The sequence below is a fragment of the Micromesistius poutassou genome (assembly GCF_964030765.1).
Source record: "Micromesistius poutassou genome assembly, chromosome: 19".
Taxonomy (NCBI): domain Eukaryota; kingdom Metazoa; phylum Chordata; class Actinopteri; order Gadiformes; family Gadidae; genus Micromesistius; species Micromesistius poutassou.
The window spans coordinates 13018144-13041776 of NC_140289.1; the positions used below are offsets into that span (position 1 = coordinate 13018144).

The 23633-nt window shown below is 44.4% G+C and overlaps 1 protein-coding gene across 1 annotated transcript; it reads left to right on the forward strand.

Annotated features, from left to right (window-relative positions):
• The first annotated feature begins 372 nt into the window (after window positions 1–372).
• Window positions 373–16996, forward strand: dnajc5ga (DnaJ (Hsp40) homolog, subfamily C, member 5 gamma a). Its single transcript, XM_084483922.1, has 7 exons — window positions 373–551; window positions 7419–7557; window positions 7839–8052; window positions 8440–8596; window positions 8931–9109; window positions 13795–13822; window positions 14491–16996. Exons 2-5 carry the CDS (start codon window positions 7439–7441, stop codon window positions 9104–9106), a joined length of 666 nt encoding a protein of 221 aa, XP_084340048.1. The 5' UTR covers window positions 373–551; window positions 7419–7438; the 3' UTR covers window positions 9107–9109; window positions 13795–13822; window positions 14491–16996.
• The last annotated feature ends 6637 nt before the right edge of the window (window positions 16997–23633 follow it).

Here is a 23633-nt window from a genome sequence, read left to right on the forward strand (position 1 = left end):
TGGTGTGAACCGCTATGGGTGAATTTACGGACAATGTTCTGTTCAGTCCCAGGTTGGTTTTATTATCAAGGTGCCTTTATCTGACCAATCCGAGGGCTGAGCTCCGCGGCCAGATCATCTGACCAATCCGAGGGCTGAGCTCCGTGACCAGATCATCTGACCAATCCGAGGGCTGAGCTCCGCGGCCAGATCATCTGACCAATCAGAGTGCTGAGCTCCGCGGCCAGATCATCTGACCAATCAGAGGGCTGAGCTCCGCGGCCAGATCATCTGACCAATCAGAGGGTTGAGCTCCGCGGCCAGATAACGGTACCAGTCAGAACCCGCGACACGGCGGACACGGAGAGCGCGTCTGACCAATGTGAGCGGGTGAGCTCCGCGGCCAGGACCAATCAGAGGGCTGAGCTCCGCCGCCACACACCGCGCCACGGAGCTACCGGAGCCGGCTACAGGAGGCGGCAGGGCGCAGACTGCTCTTCATGTGGACGCGGAGGCCCGTCTGAACACCAACACCCCGCGGAACGCAGCGTTATCCCGGCTCTACTCAGAAGGTGAGCCGGCTACACGTCGGGCTGAGCAGTGGATGTGTGTGTGGACGACATGAGACGAGCTGACGGCCACCGCGCTAGCTTAGCGGTGGTTCTGGGTTAGCTTAGCGGCGGACCTCGGAGCGTCAGTACCATAACGCTCTGGACCATAAAGGATCCCTTCTAACCGGGTTAGCTCTGCCATGGATCTCAAAGCAAGACACATGAGTGAGACTCATGGTCAGCTCCTTTGAAATACGAAATGCGGTCCAAACCGTTCTGTCCATCGGTGTCCAGACGGCCGCCTCCCAGACCAGTGCCTCCCAAACCAGTGCCTCCCAGACTGGTACCGGGTGCCATGCCCTAGGTCCGACAGTCCTTCATCCACAGCTCCTTGGGCACATAAAACCCTTCATATAAAGTACAAGAAGGTGTGCCTGTGAGTAACGAGGGCGTAGAAAGGAATGCAATCCTCCCAGTGCACAGAGATTAGGAAAGGATTACGTCTTCACAAGGACGTAGCATTGTGATGCTGAGAACTAATGAATGCTGCATTTATTTCTATTCAGAGCTGGTCTTCATGCTCAAGGGTTTCATCTTAAGACGCACATTTTGTCAATCCTCAGCGAATGGGCCCCAGAACCAGAGAGGCACCAGTCTGTGATCTGGTGGAGGAGAAACAACATCTCATGTCTCCTTACTGACTGCTGATGCACAATGCAGTCACTTCTGCTGTCACATTGCCATGTATTCCATTTAGAGGCACGTGTTTATTTAGACTCCAAAGTGTCTTCCTGCCCGCGACCCCGAGGTGGGGCAGGGGCCCGCCAAACAGGGGCCCATGATGTGTCCACTGACTAAGGTCAATTTGTCTTGTATTATCAAACATTCATTTGCTACAATAAATTTTTGCTACAAGCAAAATGTATCATAACGAGGCCCTGGGGCCCTCCTGGGCTCTCGCTGGCCCCCAGGCCCTGGGGCCCTCCTCCAGGCCCCCGGGCCCTCCTCCAGGCCCCCAGGCCCTCGGGCCCTCCTGGGATCTCGCTGGCCCTGGGGGAGAAGTAACCCACCCTCATAACTTAGTCTATAAACAGAGCGCATGTAGATTCTGTCTGAATAACCTCTGCCTCATTGAAAATAACACTTTTAAGACGTGTTTGACTGCAGAACCCTTGATGTCCTGCTTTAAAGAATGTGCGAATGCGACGAAACGCAAAATAAGCCTGAATAGCCGAGACAATGAAAATAATGACTTAAAAGTAATTAGTTTTACTTTGGATTATGGTAAGCAACAAACCTCTAGAATCTGTGCCCTACTGTGCATCAGATGTTTTTCAGTTTGCCGTCTCTTTCTCACGATACTGCGTCTCCGTTCTCCACATGCCTGCTGCTCACCAAAACTTGCTCTCCATAAGATTAGTTATCTTTGTGGCTAGGTATGGTTTGGATGTAATTTAAAGATGATGTAAACCGGAACATGCTGCTGTGATATTGGCGCACCAATCAGACTTTTAAAAGGGAGCTGTTGCTATTCAATATTTTTCATTTATTACACGGCTCTTCTCAATGCTGTGGAACGCTCCGTTCACTTGCATGGGCCTTCCCGACTTGCTAAGCATATAATGACCGCTGTCGAGGAAAGTCGATTTTTTTCGTATCACTCCGCAAGTAGTCCAGTAACTTATCAACCCCAGCGGATTCTGTTGCTAACCAACGTCTAGTCTTTTCGCTGTTTCGTGCATTGTGAAATGCTCAATGAGAGGAGAAAAATGGGGAAGAAATGACAGCAACACAGCACCAAAGAATTACAGAAACTATTAATATAAATGTTTTTTTTGGATGACAACTACAGTCTAAAAACAGGGCAGCCTGGCTTCCCTTGGCCACTGGCTGCAGACCTCCAGCCCAGGCCCAGCTCCATAGGACAACGCTTTCCGCTCCCCACTTCCTGACATCAGACAGTGGCATCCTCGCATATATTATTTATTGTTCAGAAGTGACTTGTTTATGCAAGGAGACTTTATTTTATAATTTGGTTTATTAATTGCAAGTTGTTTTTTAAATAATTTTATCAGACCTTTTGAATTTGACCCATAGACTGATGACTGGGTTTTATATAAAATAAAAATATGTATTGATATTATGTACATAACATTAAACCATTTATTCTTTTTCATTTAAGTTTTGTAATTCATATTTCATACAAATCTATCGAATTGCTATGGGGGCTTATTTAGTCCATTTCAGCCCAGAAGTAAAATTTGTTATTTATGCTGGTCAGACACTTATAATACACTTATTTAGTGTGATAAAACAATAATATACACAATGTTATACAGTTGCATGTAAACGTTATTTCTTGATACGAAAGCGTGACCTCTACACACTGAGGCTGGAGGTCGCGTGCGGGACACTTGAAAAGGTCCCTGCTCAGGGAATTTTGGGGTGGGGCTTGCAGCTCTTAACAGCTGATTGGTCGAGTACTCGAAGCATTTTATTTCAGACATTTCAACATCTGCAGCCGTAAACTACTTTTTTGTTCACTCCTTAAGGCAGTGAATCAGACGCAGTGCTCTTGGTGCATTCATATGCCGCTTTTCCACCGCCAGTACCAGCTCGACTCGACTCGCCACGCCTTTTTTGCGTTTCCTTTGGCAAAAAAAGTACCTAGTATCGGGTACTTTTTTTTAGTACTACCTCCGTCGAGGTTCCAAGCGAGCGGAGTAGGTACTTTTGTGTGACGTAAACAGGCTGCTGATAACTGATTGGCCAGCGGCTGTAAATGGGAATAATAACTCAAAGTTAAGTTGTGTCTGGCGTGGTTGGAGTCCACGAACCCGCTCCCGAGGGGGACACTGATCAGTGTTTCGCCGTGTGTCGCTCCTTTCCCGGGGCTAGAGTTAGGCTGCGCGTGGTTGTGTGTGTCGGGCGTGGTTGTGTGTGTCGGGCGTGGTTGTGTGTGGCGGGCGTGGTTGTGTGTGGCGGGCGTGGTTGTGTGTGGCTGGAGTCCACGGACCGGCTCCCGAGGATCAGTGTTTTGCGGTTTCGTTTTAGTGTCGTTCCTTTCCCAGGGCTCGAGTTTCGCCTCCATCAACGTTACCGTATGACAACAATAGACGCGCAGTCATTGGGCTTTTTATTTTATTTTATTTCCCATCATAACCTTTCCCGGGAATCAGGAAATAGTCTTGATCAGATTTCCCGGGAATCGCGTCTCCCGTGATTAAAACCTAATGACGACCCGCCCATGGTGGAGAGGTTCTTTTCTACGACCCGCCCACATTGAAGAGGTACTTTTTTAGATGGAAACGCGCCTGGAGTCGAGCTGATACTGTCGGTGGAAAAGCGGCAATAGTGGTAAACACTGGTATACCTGTAATTATCGCCGTCTGTTATATGTATTGATCATTCATCTTGATAGTAGTCGGCACCAAAGTGAATGTTTCACCTTGGTACGTTAATATTGGTTGCTTTTGATTTTTGAACATTCCAGTGTGCAGTTGTATTGTGACAGTTTAGAACACCGACAGCCATTCGCTACACTATTTTCAGGGTATCCGCACGGTAGTAAAAATAAAATAAAAATTAAGGCCCTTGAAAGGTAGTAAAAGGTAACAAACCCAATTTGACTTGGTAGTACATTTTTCATCACCACCTCAATATATAATGAGTTTTCATTTTTTGCTTAATATTTGTGTTTACATGTTTTAACTTCATCTAGCCTAAAAATACAGTTTACGGTGCTAACGGGACCTGAACTGAGTAGCTGTTGAGAGTTCCATGGTTGCTCTAGCGACGCCACAAACATTTTCCGCCTTTTCTCCTCAGAGTTCCGTACGGCGTTTCTAGCTCTATGAGAAATGGGGAAATGCAAGTTTTCACAAACGTGGGTTGACGACCCGACATTTAAAGATGGGAAATGACCGAGAAGCTTTTTGCTCGTTGTGCAAAAAAACGATCAGTGTGACATGGAACGGCATTACAGCGATTAAATCACACAACACGTCGAGCGTTCACCAACAGCGGCTTCGTCATGTTCATGGTCATGGTCATGGTCATGTTCATGCACGGAAGCATGGAAGCAACGTTGAAAGATGTTCGAATGACTTGACACGACGTGGAGAGGCACTTTGTCCAGGGCATAATGTGCATTTCATCATTACACTCGTTACAATCATTTTTTGGAGGGAAAAGTAATGCAAAACTTAACGTTGGCATATTTTATTTGTAGTTTTTTCTATTTTTCGGAAGCTACAGGGAGAGTCTCAAAGATCTACCGCGATCGACTGGTTGGCGACCACTGGTCTACAGGTTGAATGTTGAATCTTGGTCATTTAGTAGTAGTTCACTAGCTGCTCTCATACCTAATATCTGTTCAGTAGGAGAGCCCCATTCATCCTGATTCTTTACAGGGTGAATGGGGTGGAGCTGATTTTATCTTTAAAGTGGTTGAACTGTCTTGCCAAGGGACTTTGTTGTCTAGCACCGGATACATATTAATTTACTCCCCATTCCCATGCAGAATATACTTTTGCCAAACATAAAGATATATAGCTGATGTTTAAAAAAATAATGCTTTTTACTATGACACTGCAGCAGTGATTCAATGGTGATCATGAGGACCTGTTGTCACCATAGAGGCCTACTGATGGATAGAGATCAAATTGCATATTATTTTCTTTACTGAGGTATTATCAATATTGTAAATTCCACTCCATGTTGCTTCCTGGTGTATTTCTCCCCCATGTCCTGTTGTACGTCAAGCCGTTTAGCCGTGTGCGTAGCGCTGGCTCTGAAACAGATGACGAGTAATCTGCAAGATCATCAAAATGTAATCTTCTTTAGCCAGAGACCGGGACACAGTTATTGTGCTGCATACTCTGAAGGGCCTTCATGTCCAGCAGTCCATGCCTTGAACAGTCAGTGAATCATGGAACCTTGAATGGTGCCTAAGATCAGTAGTCGATCCAACATGGGGGAGGGTTATGGAAATATGGACATTGCTTAAAATAAATCCTGAAATAAATAAATGAGGCAATAAATATATACATTTTATAATATATGAATTCATCTATATAGATTATAGATTTATATAGATTTATATAGCCATTCAAAGCTCTTCTCTCTGAACAGCTCTGTATGGGAGCAGAGCCATTCAAAGCTCTTCTCTCTGAACAGCTCTGTATGGGAGCAGAGCCATTTAAAGCTCTTCTCTCTGAACAGCTCTGTATGGGAGCAGAGCCATTTAAAGCTCTTCTCTCTGAACAGCTCTGTATGGGAGTTGTCACCATTACCATTGCTGGGGAATATTGAACTAACGTGACTCAAAAATAATGTTCACAGATGAATGAATGTATTAAAGTTGTATTCACATGCCGTTTCTGCTGCCGCACTAGTACCATAAACATGGTACTATGATCGCATTTTCTATTGATATTGATCCGTGTCTATCGCAATACATATCGTCATATTTTATCGCCCAGCCCTACTTTGTTTATTTCAAAAGATGGCCAACAAACGTAATTAAATGCATGCATCATCTTGAAGATGTGTCAGGTTGGGTTTTGGAGCTAATGGCACGTTCCAGGCAACCCGTAACCCGTGTTTTCACAACCTTCTACCCGTGAAAGTGCCCTGGAGCGGCAGTCAAACCCGAAACTCACTACCCGTGACCTCGTACCAGATCGATGTACTCCCAGTTAACAACAATGTCAGCCTCTGTTGGTACTATCTATAAAATCAAATCAATCGGTTGTTAGGACATGTTTTATGGTATGAACGTCCATATTAGTGGCACACATTTTCATTTTGGCACACGCAGCAGTGTTAAATGCACCTGTGAGAATGTTTGGATAGGCGGAGCTGTATCATATATGACTAGTGCGGTCAAACGATTAAAATATTTTATCGCGATTAATCACATTAATGTCATAGTTAACTCGCAATTAATCGCACATTTTTATCTATTCTAAATGTCCGTTGATTTATTTTTGTCCCATTATTCTTTTTCTCATTTTAATGCTCTTATCAACATGGAAAAGTGGATCGGCTTGCTTTGTGCAAATGTTTTTTTTTATTGACAACAACATTGCCATATACTGTAGTGTTCAATTTCACACTAACATTCACAGTTGGAGCAAATAATCTCTCAGACAATGTAACACTGTCCATTAATAAAAGGGTAAAAAAAAAAGTTAATCTCGCTATAAAAAAAATTACGCTGTTTAAATGGGTTCACGTTAATGCCGTTAATAACACGTTTAACTGACGGCACTACATATGACACAATATTACACGTGAGATAACTTTGTCTTTCAAGATAATTGATTGGTCAGTCGGCGGTGCTTTTAAACTGCTCTAGACACCATGGTCATACAGCGACGCTAAAACAGCCACTTTGGTGTCACAGCATACCCTGGCTTTGAGCGCAACATACCTCGCTAACCCTCTGATCCAGGTTCGTAGTCCAGCCCACAGGGCTGCACTACGTTGGGCTTGTTGTCACTATGTCGGGCTTGTTGTCACTACGTTGGGCTTGTTGTCACTATGTCGGGCTTGTTGTCGTGACTTGCCTGGAACGCTACCAAGTTGTGAGTCGTGACTTTAAGTCGTAACTTACGGGCTGAAAAGTGTCCCTGGAACGCAGCATAATGCTCTGGCACCTGGTAATCTATATCAGCGCCAATGACATCACGTGTCACTGTAGAGTAGTGCAGGGACCACGTACGTCTATAATGTCACTCTGGGGGATCTCTGATGCATTTATCTCAAGATAAATGTGTCAAGCTTGGAAGAGCTACAGTAAAACTTGGGCGCTATTTCAAATGTATAAACACTATTCCTTTGGTGTTTTTAGTTGTAACATCTACTGAATGAATGGCACCACAGGGTGAAGGCAGAGGAGCACCATGGCTGAGCCCATCACCGGCCGTCCCCAGAGGAAGATGTCCACGGCCGGGGAGAGTCTGTACAAGGTGCTGGGCCTGGAGAAAGGAGCTTCTCTGGAGGACATCAAGAAGGCCTACAGGTAAACCTCCTCCGGGGGGTCTGTGTAACGGAGGACGTCCTCATAGCTGGGCTCCAGATTCCTTTACTAGGTTGGATGCTCATGAGGTAACATCTTGGTGAACAATGTGACGTAGGAAAGATTCATTCTTTGTTCGTCCTGACTTGCCACCTCCAAAAAAAAAAAATCTCCCCAAGTAGTGAAATGAGTAGGTCAACATTTCAAACATTCAGAATAGTGCTTGATGTCAAGGACACGCACACGCCTTGTCCTTCACCGTCATACATGATGTCACCCCACAGGAAGCTGGCGCTGAAGTACCATCCGGACAAGAACCCGGACAACCCCGAGGCAGCAGACAAGTTCAAGGAGATCAACAACGCCAACACCATCCTGAACGATGACACCAAGAGGAACATCTACGACGAGTACGGCTCCATGGGCCTCTACGTCTCTGAGCAGTTTGGAGAGGACAGTGTCAAGTACTACTTCCTCATGTCCAAGTGGTGGTTCAAGGTCAGGGCGCTCTGTCTCTCTTGATTTTCAAGGTCAGATCTTTCATCCCTCACAAAGGTTGTGGAAGGAGGCCAGATATGAGTTGATTCATTTGGCTTTGGTTGGATGTGGCTATATTGAATATTGAGAAAGTTATTAAGATTTTAATGTTTAAAATATTTTTTATTGATTTGTATTTATTTCCAATTTAAGGGGTTGTAAAAAGAGTAGGTTGAATATTTCAAAAGTTATTTAGTTTTACTTTTAAAACGGTTGATATCCATTTATTTCTGAACTTTATCGACAAATCAAAGATGGTGGAAGGAAACCAGATATTGGTAGAATCATTTGGGTTTATGTGCAGGAATATAAAGGTGTGTGTGTGTGTGTGTGTGTGTGTGTGTTCAGAGTCTGGTGCTGTGCTGCACAGTGTTCTCGTGTTGCTGCTGCTGCTGCTGCTGTTGTTTCTGCTGTGGGAAATGCAAGCCGCCAGAAGACGACGGGAACTACCAGTACGTGGACCCGGAGGACCTGGAGGCCCAGATCAAAGCGGAGCAGGACGGAGGTATGATGGTGGTGAAAGATGACTACTCTCAACCATTTAGATGGTTCCTAAGAATAACTTCCACAAAGTACATAACGTAAGCAGCAGTTGAAGTTGCTGTAGGTAAGATTAAAATTGCGAGGAGACAGATGGATGCCTTCTGGTGTCCTACGCTTCCTAGTGTAAACAGAACCCTTCTGCCAATGCAGGATCATTTCTCAAATCAATTGAGTTGGAACCAAACGGCCTGACGACGACGGAGAGAGAGGATTCTTCTTGTTGCCCACCAGTCGTTCACGGAGAGCGCCGATGTGGGAACAAGGGTTCACTGTTTCTGGTGTTCTGACCCCAACAGGGAACACCATAATCATAGTCCAGCCCCCGACTAGTCCCAGTTCAGAAGACCCAGACAGCCAGGCCCCCCCTGTCCAGACTCAGCAGCCCATCCCTCTGCCCATGCCCCCTCTGTCGTCGCCCAGCGGCCCGGCGGGGGCAGAGAACCCCAGCGAGACGCTGCCGCAGTCCAAATGACTCGTGAGACCTCGTCGTTCTGTGTTCTGTCTGTGCTTTCTGTTGCCGCCGAGAGACCGCCTTGCATCCCGCATCCCGCCGCTCCGTCCTCGTTGTTTGGCCTTTCCTCGCTCCCCGTTTGCCTGGTCCATTCCCAGTTGTGCCCAGAAGCAGTGGTGCTAGGGCTTGTTGGATGTGGCATGTGAGGCACCACATGGTTCCCGTTGTACGGTTGCATCTTGTGTTTGTATTGGTGTGTTTGTTAATGAGCCATGGCGTCTGCTTAAACCGGGGCCGTAATGATTTGGGTCGTAGATTTCCTTCTGCTATCGTGTTCCAATACCAAGGAAAGTGTTCCTCTCCCTGACCAGACGAAAGAAGCCTATGGGACGCACATTACCAGATGCTCATACCCTGTTTCATACACAATGTACACTATGCTGCACACGGCCTCTTACCTACTCACACTACAGTAGATTGGCAAACTGGAATGGTGGCGTGCTTTAAAACAACCTTTTTAAAGGATTACTTCTTTGAATGACCAGCCTTGAACGCTATGCAGATCCAACCATCCATGTAGCTAATGTAGCAAGTCCTTTTAAAAGGTAGGGATGAGGGAAATTATCAATACATGTGTGTATCACCATTCTTTGCTTATTCTTTATTTTTGGTTCAGCCAAAAAGGACTGCAGGGTCCACCTTATTTTATTTCTTTGTGCAAGATAAACAAGATTAAAATAGCAAAAAATAAGATGCACATAGACATACATAAATGCACGGGTGGGACAAAAGAATCCCCAGAGGGCTTATAAAGGATGCCCACCTAACATTAAATTACAATAAGGTACGGTAAAAAAGTAACAACAAATAAAATTCAGAAAACGTGGTATCATGAGTTCCCTGGTGATTCCCTTCCCTACTAAATGGTTCAATTCAGCCATCAATAGAAGTGCCTTTGCCTATTGATTTGACAGAAATGACTCGACATAAGGTACTATGGCGCATTTCCACAGAGTGGTGCAGTTAGGTCGGGTATGATTAGGTCCGGTAGGATTAGGGTAGGTGTAGTACAGGTGTGGTTAGGCGCAGCTCAGTTACGGCTGAAGTTTTCACCGCCACCAGTACCTTTATGGTGGGCAGGGTTTAAGACAGTACCCTTATGGTGGGCGGGGTTTAAGACAGTACCCTTATGGTGGGCGGGGTTTAAGACAGTACCCTTATGGTGGGCGGGGTTTAAGACAGTACCCTTATGGTGGGCGGGGTTTAAGACAGTACCCTTATGGTGGGCGGGGTTTAAGACAGTACCCTTATGGTGGGCGGGGTTTAAGACAGTACCCTTATGGTGGGCGGGGTTTAAGACAGTACCCTTATGGTAGGGCAGGTTTAAGCAGGACGGCGATAGCCGCAGCAGATACGTAAGCATCATGATCTCATAGCAGCCCGACACAGTGTAGCCTGCTAATAAATCCAAGGAAAAAGAAGAACGCCACACATTAAACAAAGAAACAATGTAGGAAGGACGGCAAACTTTTGTGAGACATTTTCTTCAATAAACTAAGCTTTCGCCGTTGTCCAGAAATACCTTGCGGGTATTGTGTTTGTTATTATCTCCCTGTCGCACAGAAGTGATTCTGTCGACCAATCAACGGACGCCGTGTGTATCTCCAACTAATTGGCACAGAGGAGTTTTTGCACCTAACCGCACCGCTTGGTGGAAACACGCCACTGGAGTACTAGGAAGTAGAGAGTACTAGTGGCCCTGCATGCACTCGGTGGACCAGCAGCGTTTCAAACGATGGTACTCTCCCTGGGTACTAGGAGCCTTTAGAGGAACTTCAGAAGATCAGCGTCAAGTTCCGGGGACATTATTTTACCCCAAAACATTATTTTACCTCCCTGCTTCTGGAAGTGAATTTCCAAAGTACAGGAAATTTGAGAGTGGGGTTTACAAAGCTGGAGCTAGACGCAGGTAGCCTAGGAGAGAGGACATGTAGAGGAGGAGGAGGTAGTCTAGGAGAGAGGACATGTGGAGGAGGAGGTAGCCTAGGAGAGAGGACATGTGGAGGAGGAGGAGGTAGCCTAGGAGAGAGGACATGTGGAGGAGGAGGAGGTAGCCTAGGAGAGAGGACATGTGGAGGAGGAGGAGGTAGCCTAGGAGAGAGGACATGTGGAGGAGGAGGAGGTAGCCTAGGAGAGAGGACATGTAGAGGAGAAGGTAGCCTAGGAGAGAGGACATGTGGAGGAGGAGGTAGCCTAGGAGAGAGGACATGTGGAGGAGGAGGAGGTAGCCTAGGAGAGAGGACATGTGGAGGAGGAGGAGGTAGCCTAGGAGAGAGGACATGTGGAGGAGGAGGAGGTAGCCTAGGAGAGAGGACATGTAGAGGAGAAGGTAGCCTAGGAGAGAGGACATGTGGAGGAGGAGGTAGCCTAGGAGAGAGGACATGTGGAGGAGGAGGAGGTAGCCTAGGAGAGAGGACATGTGGAGGAGGAGGTAGCCTAGGAGAGAGGACATGTAGAGGAGAAGGTAGCCTAGGAGAGAGGACATGTGGAGGAGGAGGAGGTAGCCTAGGAGAGAGGACATGTGGAGGAGGAGGAGGTAGCCTAGGAGAGAGGACATGTGGAGGAGGAGGAGGTAGCCTAGGAGAGAGGACATGTGGAGGAGGAGGAGGTAGCCTAGGAGAGAGGACATGTGGAGGAGGAGGAGGTAGCCTAGGAGAGAGGACATGTGGAGGAGGAGGAGGTAGCCTAGGAGAGAGGACATGTGGAGGAGGAGGAGGTAGCCTAGGAGAGAGGACATGTGGAGGAGGAGGAGGTAGCCTAGGAGAGAGGACATGTGGAGGAGGAGGAGGTAGCCTAGGAGAGAGGACATGTGGAGGAGGAGGTAACCTAGGAGAGAGGACATGTGGAGGAGGAGGTAGCCTAGGAGAGAGGACATGTGGAGGAGGAGGTAGCCTAGGAGAGAGGACATGCAGCCTGCCTCCTCTGTGGGGCTCTGGCCGCTGCCGTCCGTCTGTTGTGCCGTTTGTCAGCGGGTCTTTGGAGCCACTCTGGCGGCCTGGCGCTGGAGCTCATCCCTGTCCTACCTCAGCCATTGGGATTCAATGCTGATCTTTGTTACTTTGAAATTCAAGCTTTTATGAAAACAAACTGGATTGCTTGTATCACAGAGCACCTTTATTTGTCCATAAGATTAATGTATGTCCTTGGATTTAGTTCAAAAATAGGTGTCAATAAATTTTGGAAGAAAGCATTCTTTAAAACATACTCTCAATAGTAAAATAGATCATCGTAAATACTAAAACATACTCTCAATAGTAGAATAGATAATCGTAAAGACTAAAACATACTCTCAATAGTAAAATAGATCATTGTAAAGACTAAAACATACTCTCAATAGTAAAATAGATAATCGTAAAGACTAAAACATACTCTCAATAGTAAAATAGATAATCGTAAAGACTAAAACATACTCTCAATAGTAAAATAGATAATCGTAAAGACTAAAACATACTCAATAGTAAAATAGATAATCATAATACTAAAACATACTCTCAATAGTAAAATAGATAATCGTAAAGACTAAAACATACTCTCAATAGTAAAATAGATAATCGTAAAGACTAAAACATACTCTCAATAGTAAAATAGATCATCGTAAAGACTTAAACATACTCTCAATAGTAAAATAGATAATCATAATACTAAAACATACTCTCAATAGTAAAATAGATAATCGTAAAGACTAAAACATACTCTCAATAGTAAAATAGATCATTGTAAAGACTAAAACATACTCTCAATAGTAGAATAGATAATCGTAAAGACTAAAACATACTCTCAATAGTAAAATAGATAATCGTAAAGACTTTAAAAGGAGGAAAGGCACCGACGCTGCTGTTACTTGTGGCGACCAGACAGTAAAAGAGCTGTCCCTTGAGTTAAAGGGGCTAGTCGTATTTTGAGTCTTTAATTTCAAGAATGCTTAAGTCAAACTTAATTTTATAGCAGATTTCAATTAACTGTCTGTTCAACCATCTTGGGGCGTAGTCGAGGAATAGCTAGGAGGTTATCTGTAGTTATGAGGGGCTGATTTGGTTTGTGTTTAAAATCATTTGTGATGTCCATCTCACAAAGGTCCATCAAGTAGCTTTAAAGAATCCACAGCTGTTGATGGAGTAAAACACTACTCATCATTTTCTCCAAACTGGCGCTTTGCCCAGAGTGTCCTACAGTACGAGCTGAGCCAAGCCTAGCTGTGTTGTCCCGTTTACATCTACATTTTTTACATGGCACTCAACAAAAGGCTTTTATTCTTTGGTTTAATTATTATTCCAAATGTGTACAGGAGCACTAGAAATGATGCTGTTTTACTTTCTATTCTGCACCTGTTTCAGAGCCATTTGCCTTGTTGCTCCGACCTTGCATGAGGATGTATGTGAGCCATTAAGTGGAGACATGAACTGGAAAAGCATCCGTACTGTTATTGGTCCCACTGTTAAAGAGTACTGGTATCGCATCATTATTTCTGTTGTCAAACAGATGAAAAATTGATGAGACATCAATATGTTAATCTTCAACCCCAGATTCTAGTGTACATTGCTCAGTGAGTGTTTTATCAGTATTCTGGATTAAGCTGTATCAGTGCCGGCTGGAGGCTGAGTGTGCTCACAGTCTTGTGTCTGTGTGTCTTTCTGATCCCGCTCCAACAGGAAGATGAGCGTCTGCTGGCCAGGGCAGGTAGGTGTCTGTGGTTCTTCATTACCCAGAGTGCACAAATGTTTGCCACCTTATACTCATATTCCATCATATTTTCATTATGTTTAGTTTCTTCCATTTCCTTGTTGTTGCCAATCCCACAACGTGTTTATTTTCTTTGTGAAAGGTGCAGAAGATCATGTTGCATAGAGAACGGGTCACGCTCTAGATTGTGTTTATGAACACGATAGAATTGTACTTCTGTTGCTACACTTATGTACACTAAGGTGAACATAAATTAAGTAATTATTGATAAATCATGAAACTCATCGAAGTTTGCGTTAATGAGTTGGAGGCCCACTCTGCTGTAGCCTGAAGGAATAATTTAGCCAAACAATATCTTATCTTTTCACGAAAATCAGTTTAGCCTTAAACAGTTTCAATTGTTTTATAAAATTTTAGCCATCAATATGCATTTTTACACTGCCACGCCGGCACGGTCGCGGCTCGGCACACCCTGTAATTTCACCGTCTTGCCTGTGTGAAAGTGAGGGGGTATAGAGGGGGTATTATCCGCCTCCGTCACAGAGCCGGCTTTCTCACGAGTTATTCCGTTGAGGGGAGAAAGGAGTGTTGTGAAGACCTGGTGGATCCAGCCTGGTTCTAAAGTAACGCGTCTCCTTCTCCCCGGCTCTTCTCCCTGCCCTCAGGTGCGCGAGCCCCCATCGTGATCCAGCTGCCTCCCACCGCCCACAGAGGCGGTGAGCCCCCCAACGCCAGCCCCCTGCTGCCACCGCAGCCCCGACCTGAGCCCTGAGCCCGGCTGCAGAACCCCCTCGCTGGAGCTTAGCCCTTCCTTCTTTTAGCTGTGATAAACAGTCTCCTGTCCACCACTGCGATAGCCCTGTTGTTTCCCTAGATTTCTTCAAATTGGCTGAGACCAGACGGGTTAATGTTTGGGTCTGAGCAGTGTTCAGCCAAGTGGATTATTCTTTTTTTTTTTAGCCACCTGTTTGAGTTGAGTTCCCTAGCCCCCTGAGATGAGCCAGGGCTCCAGCTAGGATGACTCTGAGGGCCCCCCTCACCCCCCCACCACGGGCTCAGCAGCAGGACGGTGTTGGGCTGCGGGGGACCTCACCATCTACCATGAGTGGGATTCCAGTGTGTGTGTGTGTGTGTGTGCGTGTGTGTGCACAGACACCCACTCATTGTCAAAACTCTGAGCCAGACGGGGACACGAGGATAGGAGGACCACCTATTTGTGCATGTGTGACTTCCCTAAATGCATGCCACCACTGAAAGCATGGGACTCCTTACATGATCCCTGCTCACAAACACATGCATACGAGGTATGACCTCTCCCCAAGAACCACACTGCTACACACATCAGCACCAGCCCCACAACGTCTAACCTGTGCCATCCATCAGTAGAGAAAATACTCAAAATATACCCGAGAAACGGCCTCAACTCATCCAGTTATTGTCAGTACTAATGAAACCTGTGGGTTCACAAAACATATTAATATAAAGAATCTGTACACACTTTACACTAGGGTTTTAACAGGATCAGTGCATGTTTGATTTTAAACCTTTACTCCTTTAATAACGGCCCTGTAAATGTCTCCCCTCTGCCCCGCGCTGCCCCCTGGAGGAAGTAGAGCTCATGACGCTACCTGCAGGACTAGTGATAGTTAGGTAGGACAGGTCCATGCACTTAGGCCAACTGAGATGTGGTTATAATTTCTTGTCTTTATGATATAATTTTTGGTCACAGGAGGAGGATTGGTAGTATTGTAAACGGTTATTCTTCCATGTCTAGGTCTTCTTTCGAGTGTGGCTTGTCTCAGTGTGCAGGTTAAGATGACCAACGGTTGAAATGTAAGGCATCATACTGTCGTCATGCCTCCGAGAAATAGAGATTTGACACTCTGGAAGAGCGACTTTGTGGCCATTTTAAAATGTCCCACAATGAAATACACTGATTGAAATCAACAATGGTACGGTACTTGTATGTCTATCCTTTTTCCCAATTTAAAGGTGACCTCTGAAGGCCACTCAGAATATGGTGTACGTGGTCCCACTGTTTTTCCCTTAACGTTCATCAGAAATGGCCAATGGCGAGTCCTTCTTCGTAATGTGCTGTCGTTGCCTCGTCCATTCATTTAGCCTAGCTGCTGCAGACCCTTTCCTCAGTGTTGGGGCCAGGTGTGCGGCTATAGGTGTCATTTTTTACTGAATCGTCCCGTCTGTTTGGATTTTGACACTTAATTCATCCCTGTGGTTTGGTCCCCTATGAATACACAAACGCTTAGAGATGTATACAACACATCACCCTCCAGGGGGCTGGGAGCCCACTAGGAGTGTGATGTTTGTCTTGCTGGGTAGCAGGTGGATGTAAGCATCATTTGCATATGGGAGGCCTCGTTCACATGAGCATACACACAATACAGCCCCTTAAGTTTATCCATTGATGTAGTTCTGCTGCCTACCCCCTGTTTCCCTGCGGAGAATGAGCCAGTGCTGTATGCCGTCTTCTATTAGCCTAATTGGTCAACACAGAATTCAAATGAGCTACAAGAATTTTCCATCAAAAGTTAAACTTTCAAGTCTACTGTCATGACCTCTTCACCTCAGCATCCACAGACATTGACATGCTATAGTCGGTATTGTTTAGTTTTTTGATAATGAAATCATAAAGTAAAGAATTAATTATATTTCATTTACATGAAATATGACCATATTGCTAAACTTCTGTCATGTTTTTTTTATAATTGTTTGATAATTGTAAATAGTTTAAGAATGCATAGATGTATTAAAACAAGAACTTTCCAAAATCCTTGTCAATAGAATTGGTGTTGATGTTTTCTTGTGTATTTATGTCCATTGAAGATGAACAGGGGGGGGGGGGGGGAGATTTATCATCTCTCCAAGATTAAACACTTTCATACCCCTTTGCCAATGAAAAAGCATGAAAAATAATGATATAAATTGTCGGAATTATCAATTTATATACATTTTGGTCTGAATCGGTGAGTGTGAATGTGCGAGGAAGTAAGGAGAAGCACTTCAATGTTGTGGAGGAATAAAGAGGAGGACCACGGGGTCAACGGCTCCACGAAGCTTAGACCGTCTTGTTCTGTTTCTTGTTTTGGTCAGTACAGCTCCTGGTGGACATTATGTCAATGTATTTATAACATGAAAACCGGTCAAATAAAAGGGAGATTTTCTAAGGAAATGTCCATGCTTTGTTTTTGATGATGTGCACGTCTTCTTGTTTGCGTGCCAGTGCGTAGTTCAGAGTTTACAGTAGTGGAAGAAGTAGTAAGTACTCTGATCTTTTACTTAAGGGGGACATATTATACCACCAGCTGTGGTATAATATATCGAAAACTATCTCGAAAACCCATCTACCACCAGCTGTGGTATAGTAAGTGGCTTCTCACCCTATCCCTAAGGGAGACGCCATCTCGAAAACCCATCTCCTCCGCTTGTAGCAGCAGTCTCGTTATTTCGGTCATCACCCATCCCTCATGACCATAGGTCCGGTAGATTGAGAGCTTTGCCTTGCGGCTCAGCTCTTTTTTCGTCACAACGGTGTGGTAAAGCAAACGCAATACCGCCCTTTGTACCCTCACTCGCAAACAAGACCCCGAGGTACTTAACTCCTTCACTTGTGCAAAGGACGCATTTCCTACCCGGAGTAGGCAATCCACCGGTCTCCTGCTAAGAGTTATGGCCTCAGATTTAGCGGTGCTGATCCTCATCCCAGCCGCTTTACACTCGGCTGCCAGCCGATCCAGTGAGTGCTGAAGGTCACAGGCCGATGATGCCAGAAAAGCTCCGCCGGAAGGTCTGTTGACGAACTTATTTGTCTTTAGCCACTGGCATAGAGGTCAAGGATCAGGGTAAACTGAGGTTAGTCCAGGGGCAAAGGCAAGCTGGACACTCCATTCTAGTGTTGTAAAACTGTTTAACCCATTCCCAAAAGATGGGGGGCAAGATGTGGGCCACGAGGGAAACTAGAAATATAACAGTGTGAACTAGTTAGTTGTGTGTGCAGGGGATCCATAAATAACAACATTCTTGATGGACAAAAATGGATATATAAGGAGGGGCCCGTGACCAGCTCTCCAGTTCTTTGTCAAACCAACTCGGCTTTGTTCTTACTTGTTTGTGAGTAATAAAGTCTTTTGTCATTCTTGCTCCAGTCGACTCGAACTCTCTTATTTAAGTTTTAGTGTTAAATGCGGTTTATCTACCACACTAACTCCATCACTCCTGCTCCCCTGGCCCCACCCTTTCTGCTGCTGCGTTTTCCAATGCTGTAATCGGCTAAAGTCACTCAAGGCATCACAAAATTATTTAGAGAGAGAGAGAGAAAAAAAAAAGAGACTGTGTGCATCTGAACCATACGGCACTCTTCATAAGAGAAGCTTTCTGTTGGCCATGTCCCGGAAAATGTCAATCACAACACTGTGATTGATTGGAACATCCTTTTCAATGGCCAACAAAAGCAGTTCAGATAGCCTCTCCTCCTTACAAAGGCTTTGGAGTTTTGTCTTCACCAGCTTTAATTTGGAAAATGAACACAGTCCAACAATCCAACGCTTGGTTCCGACCCTATTACAGCTTCTTTGCTGCAGTGTGACCGTTGTTTATCTATGTATTTGTGGTGTGTGTAGTGTGTTTATCTATGTATTTGTGGTGTGTGTAGTGTGTTTATGTATTTGCGGTGTGTGTAGTGTGTTTATGTATTTGCGGTGTGTGTAGTGTGTTTATGTATTTGCGGTGTGTGTAGTGTGTTTATGTATTTGCGGTGTGTGTAGTGTGTTTATGTATGTATTTGTGGTGTTAGCTCATTGTGCTGGTGGTTCAAACACTTGAGGACCAAAGGAACCCGTCCAGAACACCAGTGGCGGAGCCAGACTCAAGGGGTGGCACGAGGGTGGCCGAGGCTTTTATAGGGGGGTCCATATTGAATTGTCGACGGGGGGGGGGGGGTTGGTACACGATTGTCGACGGGGGGGACGGGACGAACGCGATTGTCGAGGGGGGGGGGGGGGCGAAATCTGAACAAAGCATCGGAACATACAGTGAACTGACTAGGGGTGGCACCTGGGGTGGCCAGTCAGGTTCCAGGGGTGGCCACGGTCACCCCTGGCCACCACGTGGCTCCGCCACTGTTGCTATGTGTTTATGTATTGAGTGTTTATGTATTTGTGTTGTGTTTATGTATTTGTGTTTATGTATTTTATGTATTGAGGGGTGGCCACGGCCACCCCTCCAGAACACCAAGCTCCTCATAGCGGTGAGCAGTGTGGTCCCTTGTAACCCGTAGAAAATAGGTTATTTTTTAATTTTTTTATTATTAGTGTTATTATAAGTATCAAGTAGAAAATGTCATTATTGACGTTACTTTTAATGAATGTTGGTTCACAGTTCACAATGTCAGTTTCGTACACATGACACAATCAGGCCCGGTTCTACGGGGGTGCATAAGCATGCATTGCACCCCCAAAAAAGTTGTTTGCACCCTCAATTGAAAAAAGGAGGGAGTGAATTATTATTATTTTTTTATAAATATGATTAAAAAAATAAAACACTTGCTCACAAAACTAATTGTTCCATTAAATACCGTTGTTTGCTGCATTTATTTTGTTCACTAAACCGATAAGAACGTTATTATTATTATGACAGGTGCGCGTGACAGGCCCGGTTCCAGAACAGAATGCCTTGGGGTGCATCTGAGATTATAGGGGGTGCACCAGTACTATAGTAAAACCAGCTACCCAGCTTCAGTTCAGACTTCGCTTTTTACACTAGGCCTTTCTACCAGTAGATAGACAAGCACTTCTGGGTAGTTGTACTGACATGTTGGGACAAAAACATTTACTGTGCTTAAAAGATGGTATCACATCATGTCTTGTGATGTGGAGAACATTTCAGCTGCAACGTTAGCTTATTGATATCCAAGCTTTGGATATGAGAATGAATTAATAATGGTTAAATTAAATCAAATTTGAAAAGGCTCAAGAGGTTCACATACTTTCAAGCAGCACTGTAGCCTTGTGAGACCAAATAATTTAACAACATAAACATAAAACATAAAACATGCTCTGTATTTATATAAGTGAACCACTAAATGTCACAAAATAATTTTACATTATCATTCACAAGATAATGCTTGAAATATATCACTTCATGTCTAATAGGCTACATCTAGATTATATGGAACCTTTTGAATTAAATTACAAAAAAATAGCTTTTCCCTGATATTCTAATATTATGAGATGCACCTTTATGTGAACCACTTAATGTCAATAAGTGCTTATTCTGCTGCCCAAAACTTTTAATGCTGACAGATAAAACCCAATTAGTAAAAAAAAAGTAATCAGTAATACATAGTGCCTTTCTTAAAGTTCACAAGATTGTAAATAAATACAATCAAAACACAATTGGCAAATATGGGTTCTTATGAACAACACAGTGGCGCCGGCAAAGGCTGCTTGTCCGGGAGTGAGAGCTGCGCCGGCAAAGGCAGCGAGTCGGGCAGGATTGAGCTAGCGTTGCTAGTGCTAGTGTTCACAACGGTTATACTGTCTGATGTATTGGATTATTTTGCGGTGTTCTTTTTTATTTTCGGATATCCATTGTAAATGCCTAATTGTTGCTGCCGAAGAAGTTTAATGTCACTGACGTGCGCGCCGCCGGACGGGGCGCAGTTCACGCGCACCTGTCATAATAATAATAACGTTCTTATCGGTTTAGTGAACAAAATAAATGCAGCAAACAACGGTATTTAATGGAACAATTAGTTTTGTGAGCAAGTGTTTTATTTTTTTAATCATATTTATAAAAAAATAATAATAATTCACTCCCTCCTTTTTTCAATTGAGGGTGCAAACAACTTTTTTGGGGGTGCAATGCATGCTTATGCACCCCCGTAGAACCGGGCCTGGCGCGTGAACTGCGCCCCGTCCGGCGGCGCGCACGTCAGTGACATTAAACTTCTTCGGCAGCAACAATTAGGCATTTACAATGGATATCCGAAAATAAAAAAGAACACCGCAAAATAATCCAATACATCAGACAGTATAACCGTTGTGAACACTAGCACTAGCAACGCTAGCTCAATCCTGCCCGACTCGCTGCCTTTGCCGGCGCAGCTCTCACTCCCGGACAAGCAGCCTTTGCCGGCGCCACTGTGTTGTTCATAAGAACCCATATTTGCCAATTGTGTTTTGATTGTATTTATTTACAATCTTGTGAACTTTAAGAAAGGCACTATGTATTACTGATTACTTTTTTTTTACTAATTGGGTTTTATCTGTCAGCATTAAAAGTTTTGGGCAGCAGAATAAGCACTTATTGACATTAAGTGGTTCACATAAAGGTGCATCTCATAATATTAGAATATCAGGGAAAAGCTATTTTTTTGTAATTTAATTCAAAAGGTTCCATATAATCTAGATGTAGCCTATTAGACATGAAGTGATATATTTCAAGCATTATCTTGTGAATGATAATGTAAAATTATTTTGTGACATTTAGTGGTTCACTTATATAAATACAGAGCATGTTTTATGTTTTATGTTTATGTTGTTAAATTATTTGGTCTCACAAGGCTACAGTGCTGCTTGAAAGTATGTGAACCTCTTGAGCCTTTTCAAATTTGATTTAATTTAACCATTATTAATTCATTCTCATATCCAAAGCTTGGATATCAATAAGCTAACGTTGCAGCTGAAATGTTCTCCACATCACAAGACATGATGTGATACCATCTTTTAAGCACAGTAAATGTTTTTGTCCCAACATGTCAGTACAACTACCCAGAAGTGCTTGTCTATCTACTGGTAGAAAGGCCTAGTGTAAAAAGCGAAGTCTGAACTGAAGCTGGGTAGCTGGTTTTACTATAGTACTGGTGCACCCCCTATAATCTCAGATGCACCCCAAGGCATTCTGTTCTGGAACCGGGCCTGGACACAATCTATGTTATTGCATGGGTAAAATTACAAAATGTAAATTGTACTGCAAATGTATACAAATGTATATATACTTGTATATGTATTGTAATGAATGTACAAATGGACATTCGTTGTAAAAGTATAAATTATATATATTGCCAGAAACACTAAACTAACTGCGATGCATTAAGCCCATGGGCGTCAGTTTGGTTTGAAATGTGCTGGGGACAGAGACCCAGAGAGAGACAAAGCATCACAGGGTGTACATCACGGGTACCAGCAACCTGCTCTGGTGCTTTTTACCTTCATGTATTCAGGCTAAAATGACTTGATTGTCTGATGCCTCATTATTGCATCCCAGCCAAAGAGTATCGGTATTAATACCTCATTCATTGTCCAAGCCAGGCTGGCAGCTCATACAAAGATAAGTACGGGATAATGTATAGAAGGCCGGTCATTATCGGGGAAATAAGCCCCGACAGGGCGAACCAGACACCGACGCGAAGCGGAGGGGTCTTGCTTCGCCCTTAAGGGGCTTGTTTTTCGATAATGACCGGCGACGTTCTATACATTATCCCGCTTATTACACGGCTACTTACCAAAACGAAAAAATAACTTCACACGGTGTGTCTTTTTACAATTAATTTGTTACCAGCATTCGTGGTGTTGATCAGCAGAGAAATAGTCCGCCAAAGACTTTGACGTCGCTTAGCAACCAAATACGCTGGGGTTGATAAGTTACTGAACTACTTGAGGAGTGATACGAGAGACGTGCATCAGAGCCACTTTCCTTGACAGCGGTCATTATATGCTTAGCAACGGTCAATTATCGAAAAATAATTCACCACCCCTGCCCCTGCAAGTGAACGGCGCATTCCACAGCGTTGAGAAGAGCCGTGTAATAATCCATAATAATTAAACTCAAGTTTTTTGTCTTTTTAAGTGGTGGGTACAAAATTAATCTTGACGAAAACTGGTGGGTGCTCGTCCCCAGCGTCATCGACGCCTATGATTAGTCTACAAGGAATCAGAGAGGTGTTTGTTCTCCTGCTCAGTGCCCTGGGTATCTACAAAGGCTCTTCATTCACAAAGTTAATTCTTTACGCACAAAGCAACACCATCGGTCATAAAAATTGTCACCAACAGAAAGTTACCGGCTGATAGAAATCCTGCTCATTGTTGTTTTTAATCCAGGAAAGGCCACCGAGACAGGATCGCTTTTAACTCACTTTATTTGGTAACGGTTTTAGTCTATTGTCTATGAAACAAAAGGAGAGGAATAGTATATAACACGCGCGGAGCGTCTCTAAGCTTTACATCTACAATACGCCGCCCAAGAGATTCTCTCGTCTGATAGCTGAGTCCGAGTTTAAATAGGCAGGTAGGGGTGGGCGTGTTCTGTGGCTTTAAAAGCCACTTTAATGCCCCCTGACCATGCGCAAATGTTGCAGCCCTACCGCATGTGCTCGGTGCTGCCCCCTTGTGGCTATGGGAGGATATTACCTTTTAACTGTTGTATGTGCTCGGTGCTGCCCCCTTGTGGCTATGGGAGGATATTACCTTTTAACTGTTGTATGTGCTCGGCGCTGCTCCCTGTGGCTATGGGAGGATATTACCTTTTAACTGTTGTATGTGCTCGGCGCTGCTCCCTGTGGCTATGGGAGGATATTATGGCTGAAATATGTCACATTGTCAAAGCCATGGATGTTGTTTTGGGCTTGAGCCATGGAGCTTCAGCCACACCAAGGAACCAGATGTCATTGTAGCCATATGGAGAAATAAAAAATACACAGCCAACATTAGAAGAACCAAGCCCAAGAAAGTATGTAGTACACACACACACACACACACACACACACACACACACACACACACACACACACACA